The sequence below is a fragment of the Carcharhinus amblyrhynchos genome, chromosome 1, assembly GCF_965287045.1.
Source record: "Carcharhinus amblyrhynchos chromosome 1, sCarAmb.v2.hapA, whole genome shotgun sequence".
NCBI classification, from domain to species: Eukaryota; Metazoa; Chordata; class Chondrichthyes; order Carcharhiniformes; family Carcharhinidae; genus Carcharhinus; species Carcharhinus amblyrhynchos.
In genome coordinates, this window is record NC_137324.1 from 171,439,649 (window position 1) to 171,462,028 (window position 22,380).

General features: G+C 41.4%; 1 protein-coding gene across 2 annotated transcripts in view; it reads right to left on the reverse strand.

Moving 5' to 3' along the window:
- Positions 1-11,850: 11,850 nt before the first annotated feature.
- Positions 11,851-22,380, reverse strand: part of ppm1kb (protein phosphatase, Mg2+/Mn2+ dependent 1Kb) — a 33,421-nt gene continuing 22,891 nt past the window's right edge. For both annotated transcript variants that reach the window (XM_080195441.1, XM_080195450.1), the window contains exons 4-7: positions 21,550-21,715; positions 21,225-21,369; positions 20,300-20,434; positions 11,851-16,631 (exon numbers count right to left, since the gene is read on the reverse strand). In XM_080195441.1, the coding sequence (XP_080051567.1) occupies positions 16,500-16,631; positions 20,300-20,434; positions 21,225-21,369; positions 21,550-21,715 (578 nt within the window). In that variant the 3' untranslated portion in view covers positions 11,851-16,499. The remainder of the gene's footprint in view (positions 16,632-20,299; positions 20,435-21,224; positions 21,370-21,549; positions 21,716-22,380) is intronic.

Genomic DNA, 22,380 nt, shown 5'->3' on the forward strand with positions numbered 1-22,380 from the left:
CACTGAGGGAGAGTTTAACATGGTCAAAGCACCTAATCAGCATGTCTACGTCCTTCAACACAATATAGAAATGGCTAATGTTTGGTTATGAGAGAAGGAGACTGGTAAGTAAAGACAGGGGGAGATTCAGCAATGTTTGGATGTGGGGGAATTGAAGAATATGGAATTATTTTGGCCATCTTCAAGGAGTTAAACTGCCTTTATAGGATTATAGTCACTGGAGTTTAGAAGAGTGAGAGGGGATCTCATAGAAACTTATAAAATTCTAACAGAATTAGACAGGGTAGGTTCAGAAAGGATGTTCTTTATGGTAGGTCCAAAACGAGAGGTCATAGTTTGAGGATAAGGGGAAAATCTTTTAGGACTGAGGTGAGGAGAAATTTCTTCACCCAGAAAATGGTGAATGTATGGAACTCACTACCACAGAAAATAGTTGAGGCCAAAACGTTGTGTGATTTCAAGAAGAAATTAGATATAGCTCATGGGGCTAAAGGGATGTGGGGGGAAGGGGGAATGGGGATATTGAATTTGATGATTAGCCATGATCAAAATGGATGACGGAGTAGGCTTGAAGGGCCGAATGGCCTATTCCTGCTTCTGGTTTCATGTTTTTTGTGTTTCTATACTTCTATATCTGAATCAATGTCAAAATCAGCTTCGTGATTGTGATTGATGACTACTTACTTCCTCTTTCTCTGAATAACTGCTAGACTCGATGACAAAGGTGCTACAGCAATGCAGATCCATTTGCTGGTTTGAATGTGGCATGGTCTCCCAGCCACCAAAAACAGGTAATGTAGAAACAAGTTATGAAAGGTCTTCTTGGGTGTAACCAAGAACTGGCAAGAAAAATAATTCAGGTTTGAACTAATGTAAGAAAACTTCAGTCCCAGATGACTTGCCTGTTGCTAGGTAACAGTTCTGTCTGACCTCTTTTATTTGGAGAAGTTATTCTCACCCCATTCCGATTGAATCCTCTCTAGGCTCGTTGCTGTAATTCGATCAGAGTCATGCATTAAATCATGATTATTTGTTAGTTGCAGCCTTCCATCTGCTGAGACAATGGTTTGCACTGTGGTAACCTCCAGAGAATGATGATTTGGGAGGGCACTGGAAAACTGCGGGCAGAGAGGGAAAGCTCCAGTGTGCAAGAAGAGAGTCCAGTGAATCATGCTTGTTCTGAGAGACTGCCATGCCCAAAGGGGACTCAGGAGCCACCCCAGACCATGCCGAAATCAGAATCCACCATCACGGCACACTCCACCATGAATGTCACCTCTGATGGCCAGAGGGGAGTCCCATTGACCACTGTGTGTTGCGGTGGGGGGGAGGGAGATTGGTCTGATTAGGGTGCCCTTTAAACAATTCCCCTCTAAATTTCCTGCCCCGTAAGTTTAGCAGCAGGAACCTGATGCCATTCTCATGGATTCATTGCCGAAAGTGGTTTAGTGGATTATGCACAGGAGGAGGGTTAGGTATCATAGCACTTCCACCATCTCCTGATGCTTCTATCAGCCCAATCCTTTCACTCTTCCTCCTGCAGCGTAATCCAGCACATTGCTCCTTGCTCCAATTTACCTTGGGCCCTTCCATCTCTGGGCACTGCCTCACATCCTTATCTGTCCATGCACATTCTCATCTTGATGCAATGTCACAACTCTCTCCCATGGTCACCTTCGATAAATGCTGTTCGACTCCTGCGATAATTGTCACTCCTTGATCTCTTTGTTCCTTCCTTGCAGTGAGGGATGACACAGAACATGGGGGAGAGGCAGAGAACTGGAGCTGGCCATCTCTCCAAAGGCAGCTGTAGAACTGGGCATGGATTCAGTGCCTCAGGAGCTGTCAATAAACTGGACAATTCTGGAGCAAAGAAGATGTGACGTACTAACCTTCATCCATGGAAAGCGTAGCCACCTGCACAGAGCATCAGAAGTTTTTTTTTAATTTGTTCATGGGATGCATTTATTGCCCAACCCTGAGGGCATTTAAGAGTCAACCACGTTGCTGAGGATCTAGAGTCACATGTAGGCCAGACCAGGTAAGGATAACAGATTTCCTTCCCTAAAGGGCATTAGTGAACCAGATAGGTTTTTACAAAAATTGACAATGGTTTCATAGTTGTCATTAGGCTTTTAATTCTAGACTTTTTTTATTGAATTCAAATTTCACCATCTGTCGTGGTGGGATTTGAATCCAGATCCCCAGAGGATTAACTTGGTTGCTGGATGACCAGACCTGTGACTATACCACTACACCACTGCCTCCCCTAAAATGGGCAATCATCTGAGTAGTTGTAGGCCTCACTGATGTCTTTCACACTATGAATGCTATCTCAAATGGGATGTTTAATTGCGTAACCTTCCCCATTCATCATCTCACTCATCTGCAGCAAGGTGCAGCTCAGTGCTAGCGGACCAATGTCAATGGGCTTGAAGAGAGATAATGGTGAAAGGGGCTATGGAAGAGAGAACCCCACTCAAAGCGCTTCCACTGGCCCCCGATCCTCACCCCAGTCACCAACTCAATCCGTACCCCACTGGCTGGCACATGCCCTACTGGTCAAGTCTGCCCCAATCCAGGGGCAGTCTGTGGCAGGACCCTCATGGGCTCCAAAACCCAGGGGACATTGACCGAGAGCGACTCAGCAGTCAGAGTAGAGATGTAAGTGGCCTGCTGCTACCGTTGCTGAAACCACATAAGCCCTGGGAAAGGGAAGAGGAAAGGCTTCAAGGGGCACATGGATATATTGCACAACATTAACTTGCTAAGTTGCTGTTTTGTTTTTGAGCTGTTATTGTTGATATTTTTTGGTGTTTTCTGCTCTTGCCCTTGATCCCAAACTGCCCTCTGAAATGGCTGAGCGAGCCATTCATTCCAAGGGCAATTAGGGATGGATAATAAATGCTGGCCTTCTCAGCGATGTCCACACCCCATTGGAAGAATGAAAGAAAATAAGTCTCTGTAATTGTCATGATGAAATTGACGACCCACCTCTCCCAAAGAAGTTGCTCACATGCAGCCTAACATGCTGTAGTGAAATGGGGATCTCAATAAGATCCAGGCTGGCTTCCTGGTGCACTCACATGTTAATCTTCACCCTTGCCCCATTGTTGCAGACAAACCTCAGACACTCACCAAGGCTAAACATCCTCCCATCACTATGATGATCTGCTAAATCTAGAAGCATAGAATCCCTGCTGTGCAGAAGAGGCCATTCAGCCCATCCAGTCTGGGCTGACTCTCTGACAGACCAAGTCCTCTCCCCCGCCATACTCCTGTAACCCCACACATTTCACATGGCTAATCCATCTAACCTACATCTTGGGATATTAAGAGGCAATTAAGCATTGCCAATCCACCTAACCTGTACATCCTTGGACAGGAGCATCTGGAGAGAACCCATACAGACACGGGGAGAATGTGCAAACTCCACACAGACAGTCACCCAAGGGTGGAATTGAACCCAGGTCCCTGGCGCTCTGAGGCAGCAGTACTAACCACTGTGCCACGTGCCGCTTTATCTAATTGTTATGTATTGCAGAGTAATGCACTGTTTTGCCAAACACCAGTAAACAAACCCTCAGCCTGAATTTCTCATTCGGCCATAGCGCAGACCATCAAATTACAATGATTGCAGGCGTCATTATCCGTCAGTGGAAGGGGAGTATTTTCTGACAACGAGGATGCCTTGGGGCTGCGCTGTACTCAGTTTGTAACTCATTTAGAACGAAGACATTCATCAGCCTAACATCATTCAGATTGCTTTCTGGCCAAAATGTGCAGGGTCATTTTTTTCCTACCCAACCATGAATTCAGTAGCAAAGTCCCACAGCTCTCTGGCCTGTTACGGAATGGTGATCCATCACTTTAAATACTTTCTCACTTTTACTGTGAGAATGTGAAATTGCTGCCTTTCGTTTCCCCGCAGTCTGTGCCCAAACAGATTGAGGAAGCCCGTTATGGAAAAATCAAGACTGCAATCCAAATTCCTGAAGTCATGCAGGATTGAATTGTCATGTGCAGAGGAGCATGCATTTCTCACCAGCCTCTTGGCCAGTTGGACTCCCTCTCGAAGCTACCATCAGTACTCAAGGGTGCTTAAGGTAATCTTGTTGTACATCCAGCTTGACACATGGACTTGCTGCTGCCTCAGCAAAGCAGCCAGATAATTAAGGACCCCACGCACACTGGACATTCTCTCTCCCACCTTTTCCCATTGGGAAAAAGATATACGTACCAACCGACTCTTCCTTGCTGCTGTCAGACTTTTGAATGGATTTACCTTGCATTAAGTTGATCTTTCTCTACACCCTAGCTATGACTGCAACACTACATTCTGCACCCTCTCCTTTCCTTCTCTATGAACGGTTTCTGTTCATTTTAACAAGGTTGGAGGTGGGATTGTTCCTCAAGCTCCTGTGCACTGAAATCAGGAGCATTTTGTTCATTTCAGCTGTTGCAGTGGTCGGGTGATACTTTCGTCCTGACCCTTTCAAATTACACCTTATCCAATAATCCAAAACACCAGCAGAAGTGAAGTCTTGCTGGGGATCCAGAAACCTACTGAACCAGTCATTAATACTGTGGCTACAAGAGCAGCTTGAAACATGGGAACTCTGGGGAACATGGGGACAGCACAATGGCATAGCGGTTAGCACTGCTGCCTCACAGCACCAGAGACCCGGATTCGGTTCCCAGCTTGGGTCACTGTTTGTGTGGAGTCTGCATGTTCTCTCTGTATCCGCGAGGTTTCCTCTGGGTGCTCCGGTTTCCTCCCACAATCCGAAATCTGGTTAGCTGCATTGGTCCTGCTAAATTCTCCCTCAATGTACCCAAACAGGTGCCAGAATGTGAGGGTTAGGGGATTTTCACAGTAATTTCGCAGAATCATGGAATCTTACAGTTCAGAAAGAGGCCATTCGGCCCACTGAGTCTGCACTAATCACAATCCCACCCAGGCTCTACTCCCACAACGCCATGCATTTACCTTGCTAATCCCCCTGATACTAAGGGTCAATTTAGCATGGTTAATCCACCTAACCCACACATCTTTGGACTGTGGAAGGAAATCGGAGCACCTGGAGGAAACCCATGCAGACACGGGGAGAATGTGCAAACTCCACACAGACAGTGACCCAAGCCAGGAATCAAACATGGATCTCTGGCACTGTGAGGCAGCAGTGCTGGCCACTGTGCTGCCTATATTCGCTGCAGTGTTAATGTAAGCCTACTTGTGACATTAATAAATAAACTCTGCGGTGAGTAAGTCCCCATTAGCTTCTGAAGCCCTTCCACCATCTACAAAGCTCAAGTCAGGCGTCTGATGTAACATTTATCTGGATGAATACAACTCCAAAAACACCTCAGAAAACTGACAACATCCAGGACAAAGCAGTCTATTTGATTAACACCTCATCCACCATCTGAAACATTCACTGTGTCCACCACCAACGCATAACAGCAGCAGTGTGTACCATCTGCAAAGTACACCACACCAACTCACCAAGGTACCTTAGACAGCACCTTCCAAACCCACAACCTCTACCACCCGGAATAATTAGGGAAGCAGACACATGGGACCACCATCACCTGGAAGTTCTCCTCCAAGTGACAGTTCAATTTGGAAATATATCGGCATTCGTTCACTGTCGCTGGGTCAAAATCCTGAGATGCCCTTTCTAAAGGCACTGTGGGTGTATCTACACCCAACATCAGCGGTTCAACAAGGCAGCTCATGAACACATTCTGAAAGACAGTTAGGTTCATTGGACAATTCCAAAAAAATGAATTAAAACAATTTGTTAAAAGAGACATGAGCTGAATAAATTTACAAAGAGAACTGACTGTGAGGTTAGAAAGCTTTGCACGCAGGATGTGGTTAGAATGGACAGCTCTCAGATTTCTAAACAAAGGAAGGGGAATATCAGAAAGGACAGAGAGCAAACAGGGAAGTCTTACTGGGTTAGTAGATTCAAGGGGAAAACTCTTGACTATCCCTTCCTGTAACTGAGCATTTTATGATTCCATGGCCTCTAACTTGCCGATTGGGAGAAAATTCTCTGCTCCTCTGTTGACCTGGGAATAAAGTGAGAGAAAATCAGGGTTAACAATTTTATAAATTTTGCTTCATGAGGGCTGCTCGTTAACTTACACTAGTTTACAGTCCCCTAAGGCCTCGCTTTTACACACCGTTATGATCAAATCCTGTCAGGTCTCAACCTCTCCTGATGTCAGCCTCCAGCCTTGAAACTCCAGGATGTCTGCATTATTATAATTCTGAGCTGAGATGGGAACATAATGTTGGCTTTATGCTGCTTTGTACTTAGGTATAACACTATAATTATATTAAAGGAACATGAAACCTAGAATTGGACCAACACCCCACATTCCAGATTGCCATTCTGTTAGAGACATGATCTAATTATATGATATCAAATCACATGACATGTTACCACAGGTCTCCTACAAATTTGATTTAAATTGTAGAGTACAGAAGCACGCTATTTGGCCCATTGAGTCTGTACTGATCATAATCCCACCCAAGCCCTATTCCCGTAACTCCGTACATTTACCTTGCTAATCCCCCTGACGCTAGGATCAATTTAATATGCCAATCCATCCAACCCGTACATCTTTGGATTGTAGGAGGAAACCGGAGGAACCCCCACTTGGACACAGGGAGAAAGTGCAAACTCCACACAGAGAGTGGCCTAAGGCTGGAATTGAACCTGTGAGGCAGCAGTGCTAACCATTGTGCCACCGTGCCACCCTGTATAAAGGTTCACTCAACTGTAATTGAGAATAATGACGTAGTTTTCCACCAATGACTGAAGGCCTTGACAGCAGGCAGAGGGCATACAGAGGACAGGAAAATTGGAAACCATTCTTCCTGTCTTGCTCCCAGTCTCTTCCCCGACCCCTCCTTTCCCCAATCATCATCTTCCCGAGTCCCCATTCTGCAATCTCCATCTTACTCCAAATGCCCATTCGCCAGCCTACATCTTTCCGAGCCCCCAGTCTCTGTTCGCAGGGCCCTATTCCCCAGTCTCCATCTCCTTTGAGCCCCTATACTCCAGTCTCTGTCTGTTCTTAAGGTCCTAGTCCCACTTTCCAATTCCTTTGAACCCCTATATCCTAGGCTCCAGATCTCCAGTTTCCTGGACCAGAAAGAGTAAGGAATTCCTGGGAGCATTATGTGATTGAAACAAATCCAACAATTTGTTTTTCTAGGTGTTTCTTGTGGGATGCACTCCCTTGATAAAAACAATTGGCTGCTAATAATTTCCTGCTTGTGAACTATTCAGACTAGCAATGAAAGTTTTCCAGCTCTGCAGATTTTGATAAAGGTAACAATTAAGATACTCTATATAAAGGGAAATTTTGAAATGAATAATCTTGTATTTCAGACTGTTGCAATCCCACTGGAGATGCAGAAAATATGTGCTACAAGTCTGGATTTGCTCCAGGTCTGGTACTTATAGATTGTTGGATTCACTGTTAATATCTCGTATAACGATAGCATATTGCTGTGGGAACTATGAAATTTATAATTTCTGATAAAACGTTTAGAGATTAGTATGTTGTTCTTGCTTGTCAATTTCCCACAGTATTGCTTGTAAGGATTCAGGGCCATGTCAGGTCTTGAATGATAATTAAACAGTCCATTTTGTGTCTTTATTTTCATAGGATCCCTACAGTGTTGAAGGAGGCCATTCGACCCATCTAGCCTGCACTGACAACAATCCCACCCAGGTCCTATCCCCGCAATCCAACGTATTTACTCTGTTAATCCGCCTCCCTGAAACTAGGGTCAATTTAGCATGGCCAGTCACCCTAACCCGCACATCCTTGGACTGCGAGCACCCGGAAGAAACCCATGCAGACACAGGGTGAATGTGCAAACTCTACACAGTCACCCAAGCTGGGAATTGAACCTGGCTCACTGGCGCTGTGAGGCAACAGTGCTAAAACACTATGCCAAAACACTGTGCCATTCTAACGTGTATATATTTCCATTATAGCAAGAACATTTGTGTACTTCTAGTGTTCAACCCAGTACTTAGCCATAAAAATAATAATCAAATCAGATCAACTTGCCTTTACTGAGGTTACTACATTAGTTGAGGTTCTCTCTTTCAGATGAGATATCGAAGATCCAGTCTCTCTACTGGTTATTGTAAAAGATTTCATGGCCAAGTTTTATTTATTTGATCATTTGTGGCACAAGTGGGCTTACATTAACAGTGCAATGAAGTTACTGTGAAAATCCCCTAGTTGCCACACTCTGGTGCCTGCTTGGGTACACCAAAGGAGAATTTAGCATGGCCAATGCACCTAACCAGCACGTGTTTCACACTATGGGAGGAAATCAGAGCACCCAGCGGAAACCTACACAGACACAGGGAGAACATGCAAACTCACCCAAGGTTGGAATTGAACCTGGGTCCCTGGCGCTGTGTGACAGCAGTGCTAACTGCTGTGCCAGAGTGATGCAGAGGAATTCAGTTGTTCTCATGCATTAGTATTCAGGTGCAGCCTGTAACCAAGGAGGGTAATGGAATACTATCCTTTATTATGAGAGGAATTGAACATAAAAGTAAGGATGTAATGCTTTGGTTATGCAGGGCATTGGTGAGACTGGTGAGAACATTGGAGACTGAAACATCACACAAGAATGTAAATGATTTGAAGGCAGCTCAGAAAATTTACCAGATTCAAGAGTCATACTGACTCAATCTGTTTCTCTCACCACACCTGATGCCTTTTTCCAGCATTTTCTATTTTTATTACTAGACTTATTTGTGGAATGAGCAGGCCAACTGTTGAAGATAGGCTGGAAAGACTAGTTTTGTTTCCGCTGGAGCTTAGAAGAGTGGAGGTGATTTGATTGTCAATACCTTTCAGGGTCTTATATATTTCAAAGGTGGAAGTGGAATGAATGTTTCCTCTTGTGGGTGAGTCCAGAACTAGGGGGCACTGTTTTAAGATGAAAGGTCACCCTTTTAGGACAGTGATGAGGAGAATTTATTTTCCCTGAGAAGGTTACACAACTTGGGGACTCTGCCTCAGAAGGCGATGGAAGCGGCTTCATTGAATATTTTGAAGGCAGAGGTAGTAGATTCTTGTTCAGCAAGGGAATCAAACGCTATTGAAAGGTAGATGGGGAATGTGGAACTCAACTTATCAGCCATGATCTTACTACAGGCTCAAAGGGCTGAATGGCCTGCTTCTGCTCCTATTACATATGGTCATGTTATTTTGTAGATTAGCAGGGAAATTCTTTGTGGAATCCTGAACAATATTTCTCTCTCAACTACCATCATGTAAGAAGATTTGTCATTATTGTTCTGGGGATCACATAGAAATTTATCAAATTCTAAGTGTTAGGCAGAGTAGATTCAGAAAGAGTGTTCCTAATGGTGGGGGAGTCCAGAACTAGGGGTCATAGTTTGAGGGAGAAATTTCTTCACCCAGAGGGTGGTCAATGTGTGGAATTCACTACCACAGAATGTAGAGAAAGTCAAAATGTTGTCTGATTTCAAGGAGAGATGAGAAACAGCTCTTGGGGCTAAAGGGATCAAGGATGTGGGGGGGGGGGGGGGGGGGGCGGGGGGGGGGGGGGGGGGTGGTGGCAGCGGATCAGGATATTGAATTTGATTATCAGCCATGATCAAAATGAATGGCAGATCAGGCTCAAAATGCCAAACAGCCTACTCCTGCTTCTATTGCATTGCTCTTTGTGGATCTTCCTTGAGCATATTGGCTGTTGTGTTTCCTACATTTTAATAAATAGTGACCATTTTGGGACAGCATAATGTTACAAATGGCCCAACTAAATAGAAGCACTTTTTCATCATGAAGCTGTTTGTGAGACAACGCTGGGTGTCTATGTAGCAATGACATTTGGGGAAAAAAGACTTCATTATCTTTGGGTGATCCCATGGACAGATCAATCCCATATAAAAGATGCTAATTTGTTAAATACTGAATAATTCAAATCAAGGGAAGAATTAAAGGTTATAAAAAGCAGCAGAGTTGTAAAACAGCTGGGCTGTTCAAATGCCAAGGAACAAGATGGATTAAGAGCAAATTACATCAGCTGAAAGTTTAAGTAGATAAACTGAAATTGGAAGGCAAAAAGAAACTCTCTGGAGCCCTTGCTCGGGTGGAGTATTATTCATTATCGAGCAAGTTGTACAAGGTTGGTTGAATTAAGGGATTTGACACATCAGATGACTCATTCTAATTCCATTCTTTTGTTCTGGAAATATTAGGAACCCACTCTACAACTTGCAACTTTTTTTTTCTCCTGTTCACATAGCTAGACAGATGTCAGAAAGTACAGCGATGTTATGCAATGTTGAGTGTACACGAACGCATTCTAATTTGTTTTCCAACCTTCCAGTTATTCCTACATTTTGTGTGACCAATTGCAACCTTCCCTGGTCTCCTGCATCTGGGGAGTCACATTGGAGCTATGTCCCATGTGCTGTCTTCTGGCAGTTAAACAAAGAGCTGACATTTATATAGCACCTTTCCTAATCCCCAAAGTACTGAACATCTAAAGGGAGTGGTCTTGAAGTGTAGTCACCATTTTAAGAAGCTTAACAACCAATTTCAACACAACAACCTCTCACAAACAGCAACATGATGCATGTCCTGTGATTCAATTTTAGCATTGTTAGTTGAGGGATAAATATTCACCAAGCACTTGAACACTCGGTCTTCTTCATGAGGGCTTTCATACCTACCTGAGAACCCATTCCTGGTTCAACATCTCATTCAGAGGATGGCACCTTTGACAATGTATCATTTATGCTGAGCTGGGGTGTCAGGTTAGATTATGGAGAAGGGTTTTGAACATACAATCATCCTGTTCACTGAGCCAAGTATGAGACCATGCTCAGTTCATGGACAAGGTCCATCGCAGGTCATTCCTTTATCTGTCCCTGCACTAATGTTTGAAACCAATCCAATGGTAGCTATCACTAAGGTATCGAGGAATCAGCCAAAGTTAATTATGTGGATGTCGGGTGAAGCCTAAGCCAACATTGGCAAGTTCATCTCTATTCTCCCAACAAGTTAGAAAGCTCATCCACATCCAATGAAGTGGTATAAACTGGCTTATATAATCTTCTTTATATTACATAACAGTAACATTAAGTGCCCTTTGCACACTGAGTAGAAATGGCAGTTAACAAAAACAGCTTACTTGCAGGACTAAGCTTCTGTGGATTGAGACACCAATCCACTTTGCCGGGATAATTTACGACTGAGCCAGAGGCAAGGAGCTCAGCCGGGGCAGCAGGAGGGATGACAATTTTCCCCACGAAAAGTTAAGCCAATAATAAGTGCCAGGGAGACGAGCTAGGATAAATGCATAGCATTATGGGGATTGGAGCTGGGTGGGATTATGGTTGGTGCAGACTTGATGGGTCGAATTGTCTTCTGCACTGTAGGATTCTATGATGTTACAGAATGAGCCATTTATATTTCTAGAACATTAACACTGCAATTAAGTGACCGCAAATATCTCCAAGTCGCCACTCTAGCACCTGTTCGGGTACATAGAGAATTTAGCATACCAATGTACCTAACCAGCACATCACTCAGCCTATGGGAGGAAACTAATGAACCGAGAGGAAACTCACACAGACATAGGAAGAACATGCAGACTCCACATAGTGACCCAAGCCAGAATCAAACTGGGGTTGCTGGTGCAATGAGGCAGCAGTGCTAACCACTATGCCAGCCATTATTTATAAAGATTTAATGTGGGGGACAACAAATGCTGCCTTTGCCAGTGACTCTCAAACCTCGTGAAAGAATTAAAACACATATACAAGATTATATGTAAATAATTTTATTTCAATATACTGAAAGGTTACATACAGCTTACATTTTTCACAGTTACTGTACAACAGCAATATATGCTGTTTTCATCATGCGTTACCCAAAACATTTACAATTTGAACTTGAAAGAGATGCAACATAGTCAGCATCAGACAAGTAATAGCTTCTAATTCCTATATAGGACATTAGAAAAGGGGAAAAGCGGAAACTCTAATACAGTTTGATATGGAAAACCTTCACAAAGCTCAGACTTCCAAGACAAATTAGAATAAAGCCGTATTATAAATATAGGCAAAGTAATTGCATTTAATTATTTAATATACAGCTGCTGTGATTAGATTAATTTGGCATATTCCCCAGCAAATAATGGTTGTGTGTACTAGAATTAGACTGAGGGAAATAAAACAGATAAGAAACACATCATATTTGAAAATGAAGACAACTACAAATGCAGCACTGCTTCACTTTTAATGACAATTAAAAAACAGCTTGAACTCTCTATACAGCTGCTTTCACATTTCATTCAGCTTAATTGCTGCTCTACATTACTACCCAAATGATTTGATCCAAATCTGATGAAAGGCATTCATGTCAATAAAAAACACTTCTGGATAATTCACAGTAAGGATGTTCTTTCCTGCACTGAAGGTTGAAAGAACTAAGCAGCTTGCTAAGCTAGGTCACATCTGAGGATAGTTAAGAGTCAACCATGTTGGTGTAGAGTCATGAATAGGCAAATTGAGTAAAGGAAGCAGGTTTCCTTCCCTAAGAAAACGGCGTTAGGTGAACCAGTTGGATTTAAGAAAATTCAGCAGTGTCAAGGTCGTGTGAACTGACACGTTGGGATCTGAACTGGAATTCTCTGGATTATCAGTCCAGTAACATACCAACATAGCTATAAGGTTCAAACTACAAACACTACCTTCATATGCTGCTCTTAACAATGCTGCCTTAGACTACACTAGGGCCACACAACCAATCATTCTCCAGTTCCAGTAAAATTAAAGATGATAATTTTGTGTGGCGTGTAATGGCTGATGAGTAATTTATCACCAATAAGTGATGATTGAGGTGAGTCATTCAAGTTACTGATTTCACTAAATCCAGCACTAATTCACATTTGCACACCTCTACAATCAAATCAAGTGATACCACAGCACAGTTGGGTACTGATTGCAATAAGCACATAAATTTACATCCAAACACTGCAGCAGGCCAGCGAGTCTGGTAGAGCAACATGACATTGCGTACATTATACTGAATATAGATGCCATTTGTCTTATTATATTTCAGATTTTTAGATTTCATTGTCCAGATTGGCAAATTGCACAGACTAAGCTTGTGTGTTTTGGGAGCGGCACACAGACATACCAGAGCTGTATGCACTTAAAGCATACAAAATCAAACATTTTATTCAGATTACAGTACAGTACTATATATTGAAAACATCTATGTGCTAAACAGTGCAGTGACTACCCAACAAAAGCAAACAATCTTCCTTTAAAGAATAGATTTCCTTTCAAATAGAGGTCTATTTGAAACAAAAACTATTCACTAAAAGTTGAATTCATAGCTGTAGCTTGCCAACAGCAGTCCTTCAGATAACTACAATGCATGCCTTTTAGTACTGCCTCCAAAATGTAACTTTCTTTTAGCTTAGCAGGGTTCTACCGGCTCATAAAAAGACATGGTTAAAATACAAGTGCAAAATCTGTATAAACAAAACCAGATTAACCATAGTATAGTACATATTTAATAAACAGGACAAATATAGTTCTAATGTACATTTACCAATTTAATGCTATTTACAACACAAATATTTACATATTGTACACAGTATAATACAAGAGAAGTACCCACATGCGTGCAGTCAGGTCATAAAATATCTGGACAATATCAACCATTTTGAATATAATGATTTCAACAAAATTCATAGTCAATCAGGTTTGTAGCCACATTATGGCAGCAAGCACTTCTGAAAATCTCTCCGCATCGTACGCAATGTTCATTTCACCACAAACAATCATTCCAAGGATCAAATTTCGAATTCAAGAACTGAAAACGCTGGAGAATCTCAGCAGGTCTGACAGCATCTGTGGAGAGAGAAAAAACAGCCAGCGTTTCACGTCTGGATGACCCTTCGTCAGAGCCTCTCTCTCTCTCCCCACAGATGCTGTCAGACCTGCTGAGATCTTCCATCATTTTCTGATTTTGTTTCATATTCCAGTATCCATGGTATTTTGTTTTTATCCAATTTCTAGTTATCAGCGCATGCCAAGTGCAGATCAGTCTTTATGCCAAAGAGATGGTAAATCACAGTTAAAATAGCTACTGCACTGTGTGCTGGCATATGGGTGACTTTGAAGTTCTAAACCTTCTCTACAAATTTCTACCATTTGCTACATTAACTGATGCCGTAGCCAGCTAGACAATACGGAAAAACATGGTTAAAAACATGTACATTTTATAAAAATCACATTATTTTTGAATTTTTGTTTGATAAATAAGTGCATAAATGAAGACGATCCAAACTGGAAGAAACCAGCAAAAATCCCTTCCTACCTCTGGCTTCCGAACAATGACTAAACCCACAGCATTTTAGTTAACCTATTTATAAATAATAACACCACGTTATCATGACTGAAGAAATTAAACTCAAGGGATAAACCTTGGTTTAAATTTAAGGTAGGCCAGTGTGTACCATGCAGAGTTGCTTCAAAAACACAAGTGAATCCTGACTGTATATCACAAGGGTTTGAGAGGTTTGCAGAATGCCACTGTTAAAATAAGGATCTCAAGTCAGTCTTTCAAGTCTGTGGGATTTAGGGTAGCAAGCAAGAGAAAGGAAGAAAAGACACATGCCGATATGACTTGAACTGCCAATTTACATTATTCTTCAGAATTACAGTAAAGGACATATGCCCTTCTTGAATTCCCTCCCATTCATACTTTATACCAACACACGGAAAGCAGTTTGCCGGTTTATTCCGTAATGCCCATATCACGCCATCAAGTTTGATCATTTTTTTCTTGCCCCTCACACATCTCCCTGCCTCAAGAAGAGTTAATTACTGACCTTAGTCAGAATTGTAATTTTTTTTAGCAAGGGGGAGATTTTAACCCAAGTTATACTCCCAAGGTTGCCACCCTCCAATTACTAATGCAAAGTTCAAGATCACACAGCTGTGCTCGTACTTATCACAGGTCTTATCATGGAATCTACAGTGCAGAAGGAGGCCATTCCACCCATCGAGTCTACACCAACCACAATCCCACCCAGGCTCTTTCCTCATAACCCCCATGCATTTTACCCTAGCTAGTCCCCCTACAGGACAACTTAGCATCCACCTAACCCATACATCTTTGGATTCTGTGTAAAAAAGACACTGAGGCTTAATATTGTGGTAAATTCAACAGAGTGAGACAACAACAAAGGAAAGGCATTCATTCTATCAAATGTTTCCTATCACTTACAAAGGTTTGCATTTAAATGGTGCTCAACTCAAGAAACTTCAGAGGCATAAATAGTTTAGGCCCACATTCAGGAGCAAAACAGGCTAAATTTAATGCCTGATCTGGGATCGTTAGTATCCCATTACTCTGCACTGAAAGTCGCATCATAGATACAAATGTACCACACTTTACACTTCTCACATTCCATTCAAGATGAATGCCGAAAAAAAGTAGGGCTAGAAAGGCACACCATTACCACTTAGTCATTCTGTAAGTGAGGCGCAGATATTTGCGGCAGAAGTTACAACTACTGTGACAGCCCATACCTATTAAATATTAGCAGTTAACCTTTCAGCTTCAAACACCAACCATGTTTGGTTCACAATACGGAACAAAAGAAAATCTCTTAACACAAGCTCTAGTGACAATACATTAAAGCTCAAATTTCCAGACTGTATAGAAATATAGTTCTCCCTGTGCTTTGGCAGCCATGCTTGAAGCAAAGGAAGCTAGACAGTCAGGGAAAAGTGAAAAAGATTAAGTGCTTGCAAAACCTTTGCTGGCTGAACACCAGCAATAAAGTAGCTCGAGATTGGACAGGACAAAATTTTCTTCCGATGTATTTAAAATTGTTCAGAGCAGAGGAATACCGGATACTTTCAAGGATATATTAGATAAATGGTATTAGTTTATCAGAAGATGGCACAAATATACAATGTTTTACTCCAAATTCCCAGTGTCGGATATAACATCCAGTACTTGTATTCCAACAAATCTACTGGTTTCAGTGCCAGAACTGAAAACGCATTAGTATGGGCACAGATTGTCTCTGCCCTGTTGAACTAAGCTGAACATCGCCAGATAGTGACTTACAACAAAAAAAGCATTTGAGAGTTTATATAAAAGTTTTCATGCAGCTAAACCGACATTACAAGTGAATTGTCAATACCTCTGCCTATTCTTCTGCAAAGACCAATTATTTATGTCCAATTGTCAAACCCTTTGTTAACATGACACAGCAACGTTTTGATTCTATGTCTGGCTAGCTGCCTTTATTCATGTTACTGTCCTAGCAGTTGGAACATTCACCAAATGGAAACACTAAGTTTGTGGTTTTTGAAAGCGGCCGCATTATGGATACTTTTTGAAAACAGGATAGGGAACAGCATACAGACTACAGCCCTTCCACTTCATGCCCACCTTCCACTTGAGACAAAGCTACGGCTGAATGAGAAGCTGGTGCCGGTGTTCTTGTGCTTTCCCCATGCACCAAAAGGCACCACAATAACTGTACTGTTATCTTCTGCACCATAGTGCAGTGCCTGCAACAAAAGGAGATTAATATCATTACACTGCCAAAGTAAAATGCTTCTCTGGGTAAAACTATTTTAAAACGAAAGAATTAACTTTAGTTAAGTCACTTGGCTATCAGGTCTTCCTTTGAGGTGCTCAACCTTGTTTCTTTGAATGCAGGAGCAATTGACCAGGTAGAGGTCAGTCCATCACTTGAGACTGTTAGATCATGCAGGATCTGTACCTCAACTCCATTCATTCTCATCTTCCTGATGCCTTAAAATTTTCATCAAACCAAATTTTTGCCATATCCGCTTTTCTATATTTTATCTCTCTCCCACCCCTCTACCCTCTCCCCTCATCTTCATCTGTCACGCCTCACCCTCTAATTTCAGCTTCTCTGCCATTTGGCCGTTCACACCTTCTATTCTCTCCATGGACTGCCATTGGCAGCCTTTCCCCTTGCTTTTATGGCAATGACTCACCTTTAATTCCCTCACCCTACAGCATAAATATCTCCCACTTTCTATGCCTTTTAGCTTTGACAAAGAGTCATCTAGACGCTGAACGCCAGCTCTTTTCTCTCCTTACAGACGCTGCCATACCTGCTGAGATTTTCCAACATTTTCTCTTTTGGTTTCAGATTCCAACATTGGTTTTTTTTTTATTTTTGCCACTGCTAACCCCATCTCTTCTGAATTTGGACTCCTTCTAACCACTCATCATATAAACTTTGTTTCTTTTATCCATTGCAACTCCATCAATCTTGCCTGTTCTCAGCCTCTCTGCTCCTGTACTAACCTCCAACAGGGCAATCTTTTTTTAACCATCCACACTGCTTTAGCTTCTTGGCTATCACCAACTGTTGATTGGGAGGAGGATTCTCAAGTCCACACATCTTGTCTGCCACTCATCATGACTCCTTTACTTAAAAGTGCTCTTCTTTCCTCCCTACCTAATAAGACTATAAGTTTCAGCAATTCCACCTAGCCCAACATCAAATTTGAGGGGTGTAATTTTGCACAAAATTGGAACACAACTGATCCATTGCTAAATGTGGCTTGACCAAGCAAAGCATTATTACACCAATCTCCTCAGTGAAAACTATACGTTATTTGTCAATCATTTTTGAGTACCAGCATAATCCCAGACTCCTTGAACTTGAGTCCTTTCAATCAGTTTGTGCAGCCACACACACATAGTAACTCAAATATGCACAGGAATATTCATATTGCTGCATGGTCTAGGCATACCACTATTCCCTTTAAAACCATTATTCACAATATTTGTGCCAGGTTCCAGCTCCATGTTCAATAATCAACCCCCCGCTCCTCCATCTCAGCCAAAATACCCTATTTTAATCCCTACTGTTCACATTTTTCTTTCTCACATTGCCAAAACGGAATGGCCTAACCAAAGTCACAAACAATTGTGGGATGGTAGAATATAGGGCTACAGCAAAGTATCAATTCTCTGCCCCATGCTCCCTTTCAGTACAGCTTCCCTTTGAGAGAATGAGAATGTTGGATTGATCTTAGCACTCTTAATTTTTGAACTATTTGCATACAAATATTCACTGTGTTGCAATTATCTCTTTACATTGAAGCAATCCCCTTGTTTTTTTGGGATCAGTCATAACACCAGCCCCTTGGCAAACGGCAAGTCTATAAAAATCAGAGAAAGTTGAATATTTCCTTTTGTGCTTTGCCTGCTTTAGTTCCCTTTAGTTTGGTGAACGTTTACAAAGCTGATCTTTCTGGCAAGAGAGCTTTGGAACGAAGCCAGAGACAGTTTGATTTTGTTCCAGTCTTGGATTTAGTTTGGTCTTTCTTCAGCTACTCCTCATATTCTTGCAGTCTTACATTATTGCAAGAACAGCTGTCTGAAATGCTGGGTAACATACATTTTGCGAGCATACATCCTCACTGATGATTGGTTAGAAAGTTATTAGGTTAGTACCATGGGGTGCATTAATTCTGAGCTACAACAGTCCTATTAAGTTAGATGGATGGATCAGAAATCAAAGTGAAATAGTTTCACCAGGTCCCTAACTCTCCCCATCTGCCAGAAATTGTGTTCACTACTTACACCTACATCCCCAACTATAAAAGATTGTGAATGTAGCCCAATCCATCACATAAACCAGCCTCCCATCCACTGACTGTCTACACTTGCCACTGCCTCAGCAAAGCAGCCAGCATAATCAAGGACCCTGCGCACCCTGGACATTCTCTCTTCCATCAGGAAAAAGATACAAAAGTTTGAGGTCATGTACCAGCTGACTCAAGAACAGCTTCTTCCCTGCTGTCAGACTTTTGAATGGACTTATCTTGCATCAAGTTGATCTTTCCCTACACTCTAGCTAGGACTATAATACTACATTGGGCACCTTCTCATTTCCTTCTCTATGTTTTGTCTTTATTGCACACAAGAAACAATACTTTTCACTATATGTTAGTAGATGTGATAATAATAAATCAAATTTATGAAACAGGCATATTTATAAGCCAGAAAACAGACCCAGCCAAAATTCACCGAGTGCTACCACTGTGGAAAGAGAAACACTTGCTCTTGGATTGCAAAGGTCCTTCAACAACTCTGAATAATATTGCATTGGAAGTGATAAATCTGATGATGTGAGTCACTAGTAAGAGCTGAAAATTTTCAGTTGCACATCAAATCTTTAATAAATAGAGAAAATGCTGGAAAGTCACAGCAGGTCTGGCAGCATCTGTAAGGAGAGAATACAGCCAATGTTGCGAGACCAGATGCTCCGTTGTCAAAGAACTATGACAAAGAGTCATCTGGATTCAAAACGCCAGCTCCTTTCTTTCCTTACATCTGCTGCCAGACCCGTTGAGATTTTCCAGCATTTTCTCTTTTGGTTTCAGATTCCAGCACCTGTAGAAATTTGCTTTTATCCTTAATAAATAAATCATTGGTTATTTAAAAAAAAATTCCAAAACACTAAGAACATTGCGATAGTTTGTCAACTGGAACCTCCTTTTTTGAGAAGTTACACACGCACTTAAACAAACATTCTCCAAAGCATTGGGGATGCGCTCTTGCTAAATATTCCAGCTTGTCGTGCTACTTCAAAAAATTAAACATCACTGTTGGACCAAATGTCCTATTTCTATACTGCAAGTTCCACATGTGATATCTTTCGTGACCGGTGTTTGGATGAAACATGCTCCATTTTACCATCTGTGCCTTTTCATTGATCTGGTGACCCTTAAAAGAGGATGTTTTTAAGATACAGCATTTACAAACTGTTTTATGCTCACATTTATTTTGAGGTGCTCAGGTACAAACTTTCAACTAATGACCTTCAAAAGGAAAAAGGTATACAGCATATGTAAACCTTATGGTTTTGGCAAAATTGGGTACTTGATTTTAATTCATGTTACAGTAATTAATGGACTTAAAATTTAGACTAATACTTAACCTCCCAGCTCTCTCTCATTTACAAAAGCTGGGTTATGGACTCGATACCATTTATTGTTCCCTGAATCAAACCGAGGCACTTACGTTAGCACATCAAGTATAAAGGCAAACACATCAAATTTAAAAGCAAACACGTCAATTGTTAAAACAATCTTGCTTTCAAGGCAGGCAGCTACATGAATGGGCATTCTAGTACATAGGAAAATGCAAACCCAACAAATGGTACACGATTAAATCAAGCTCCATTTACCTGTTCAATAATAACCTGAGCTGCCTCTATTGGATCATGACATTGACTGATGTGATCACAAATCTCTTGACTGTTCATGATAAAATTAATCCCATCTGTTGTTAAAACTAAGAAGGCATCATCTCCATGTTGCAGCTGCAAAAATAGCATTCAGATATTAGCTGATGTCTGAAGTAAAAGGAAACAATTACAAGAGAAGACTCATTGTATGGCTGGATAATGGAATAAATTCCCTTGCCGCTCCCCATAAATTTCAACCCCTTTTCTTGAACCTTTTCCTAGGATACAATTAAACAGGCACCAGCAAACCTTTAATAAATTTTCTCACATGGCTTTCCAGTTTTGACTGAGAGAACAGACTCTTCCATTGGAAAGAATGATACAACCCGATCCTCATCTCAACCACTCTCCATAAAGGAGCATTCCTACATCTGCTGGTGGACAGCTTCAGAGAAGGGGAGAAGGATGTTGAATTGATTTCTACCTTTTGGCCTGGAGTAGCCGAGCAAAATGCTACATTGTGAATTCAGTCAGTATAGATTTGGAACCAAACCTGGGACATTTTAGGCTGCATGATCTAGTACAATACTAGGTCGTGACTATGTCCAGTGAATATATAGTCGCAGCACCCAAAAAAAGTGTTTTAAACTGTTTCAGCATGCAGTCGCAATGATGTCATCCAATTTGATAACCCCAAACAGGAAAACAGGTATTCTAGTTTATCTATAAGCAGGGCTAGTTCTACAATAGTGTGTAAAATACTTTCAACAACATTCAGATCAATTTAGTATACTTAAAAATGCAATATATTTAGGTGACCAAATAATATAAAAATCACAATTTTTAATCCTCAACTTGGATTGGAAAATAAGATATGGGATTCTAAGTGGTGCACATGGCAGAAGACTGCAACATGCAGACTCACCTTAATCCGCCTGGTCTCTGGTTCAGCGATGACTCCTACAGACCTTAAAGCTAGGTCTCCTATGCTACGTGTCATAGCCAATCTCCCATTCACATGTGGTTGGCCCAGACTGTTCCAGGCAACAAATCCACCACATTTCTTAATTCTGTCAACACAAATACAGCAGAAGGTAATAAATGATAATATGGATGATAGGGACTTACATTAAATAAGTGAAACACGAATACATGTAACTGTGGATCACAATGATTTACAGCAAGCCAAATGGGTTTAAGTGTGAAATATAATTCTCAGACTGTTTGTATCAAATTTTCAATAACATTACCTTTCCCTCTCATCTTTCCTCTCTGGGGTGTGGTCCTCCGTCAGTCGCTTATGTTTTCCCTTACGACAAAGAATTGCACGGCTGTCACCCACACTTGCTACCACCAGCTCAATGCTATCACGCAACAGAGCCACAGTGGCAGTTGTCCCCGATGCAAGGAAGGAGACTAAAATTATCAGAAAACAGAACTTAAATTACAGTCTTTAAAAACATGCTATAAAACTTCTGAAGATATCAACTTCAGTACTTTAAAAAAGTGCTTAAAACTGTTAAAATAATGTATCAGATCGTCAATACACAAGCAAAAAAAAGCAGCATGCAAGCATTATTAATCAATTAGGCTAGAAAATGAAGACTACACTTTGCTAACAGGGCTCAATGCTTAATTTACATTATATAAAGCAGTATGGCAATAGCAGCAAGTAGCATTAGTTTAAAAACAAAGGAAACTGTAATAGACTACAGAATGTTGCTTGTGAATTGTGGCAAGTTTGAGACCACTAATAATATGTGGAGCAAGTACAGCTTGCAACTAGCATCAGGCCCTGCAGTAACAATTATGTAGAAAAAATTACTAAGGAAATAATGCAAGCAAAATTTAAGAACAAATATCAAAGTGCTCAATTAAAAGTATACTATATAGCAGGTATTTCTTAATTGCTGCTTTGAGATTTTAGGAGGTATTTGATTGTAAAATCTCAGTTTTAAAGTACACATTTTTGTGAGGTTCAGATCAGAAAATGTCTATTCTGGACAAATTTCCAATCACAGCATGCTTGACTTCCAGACCTCATTTCTGCATCACCTTAACATCAACAGCAATGACAGGAA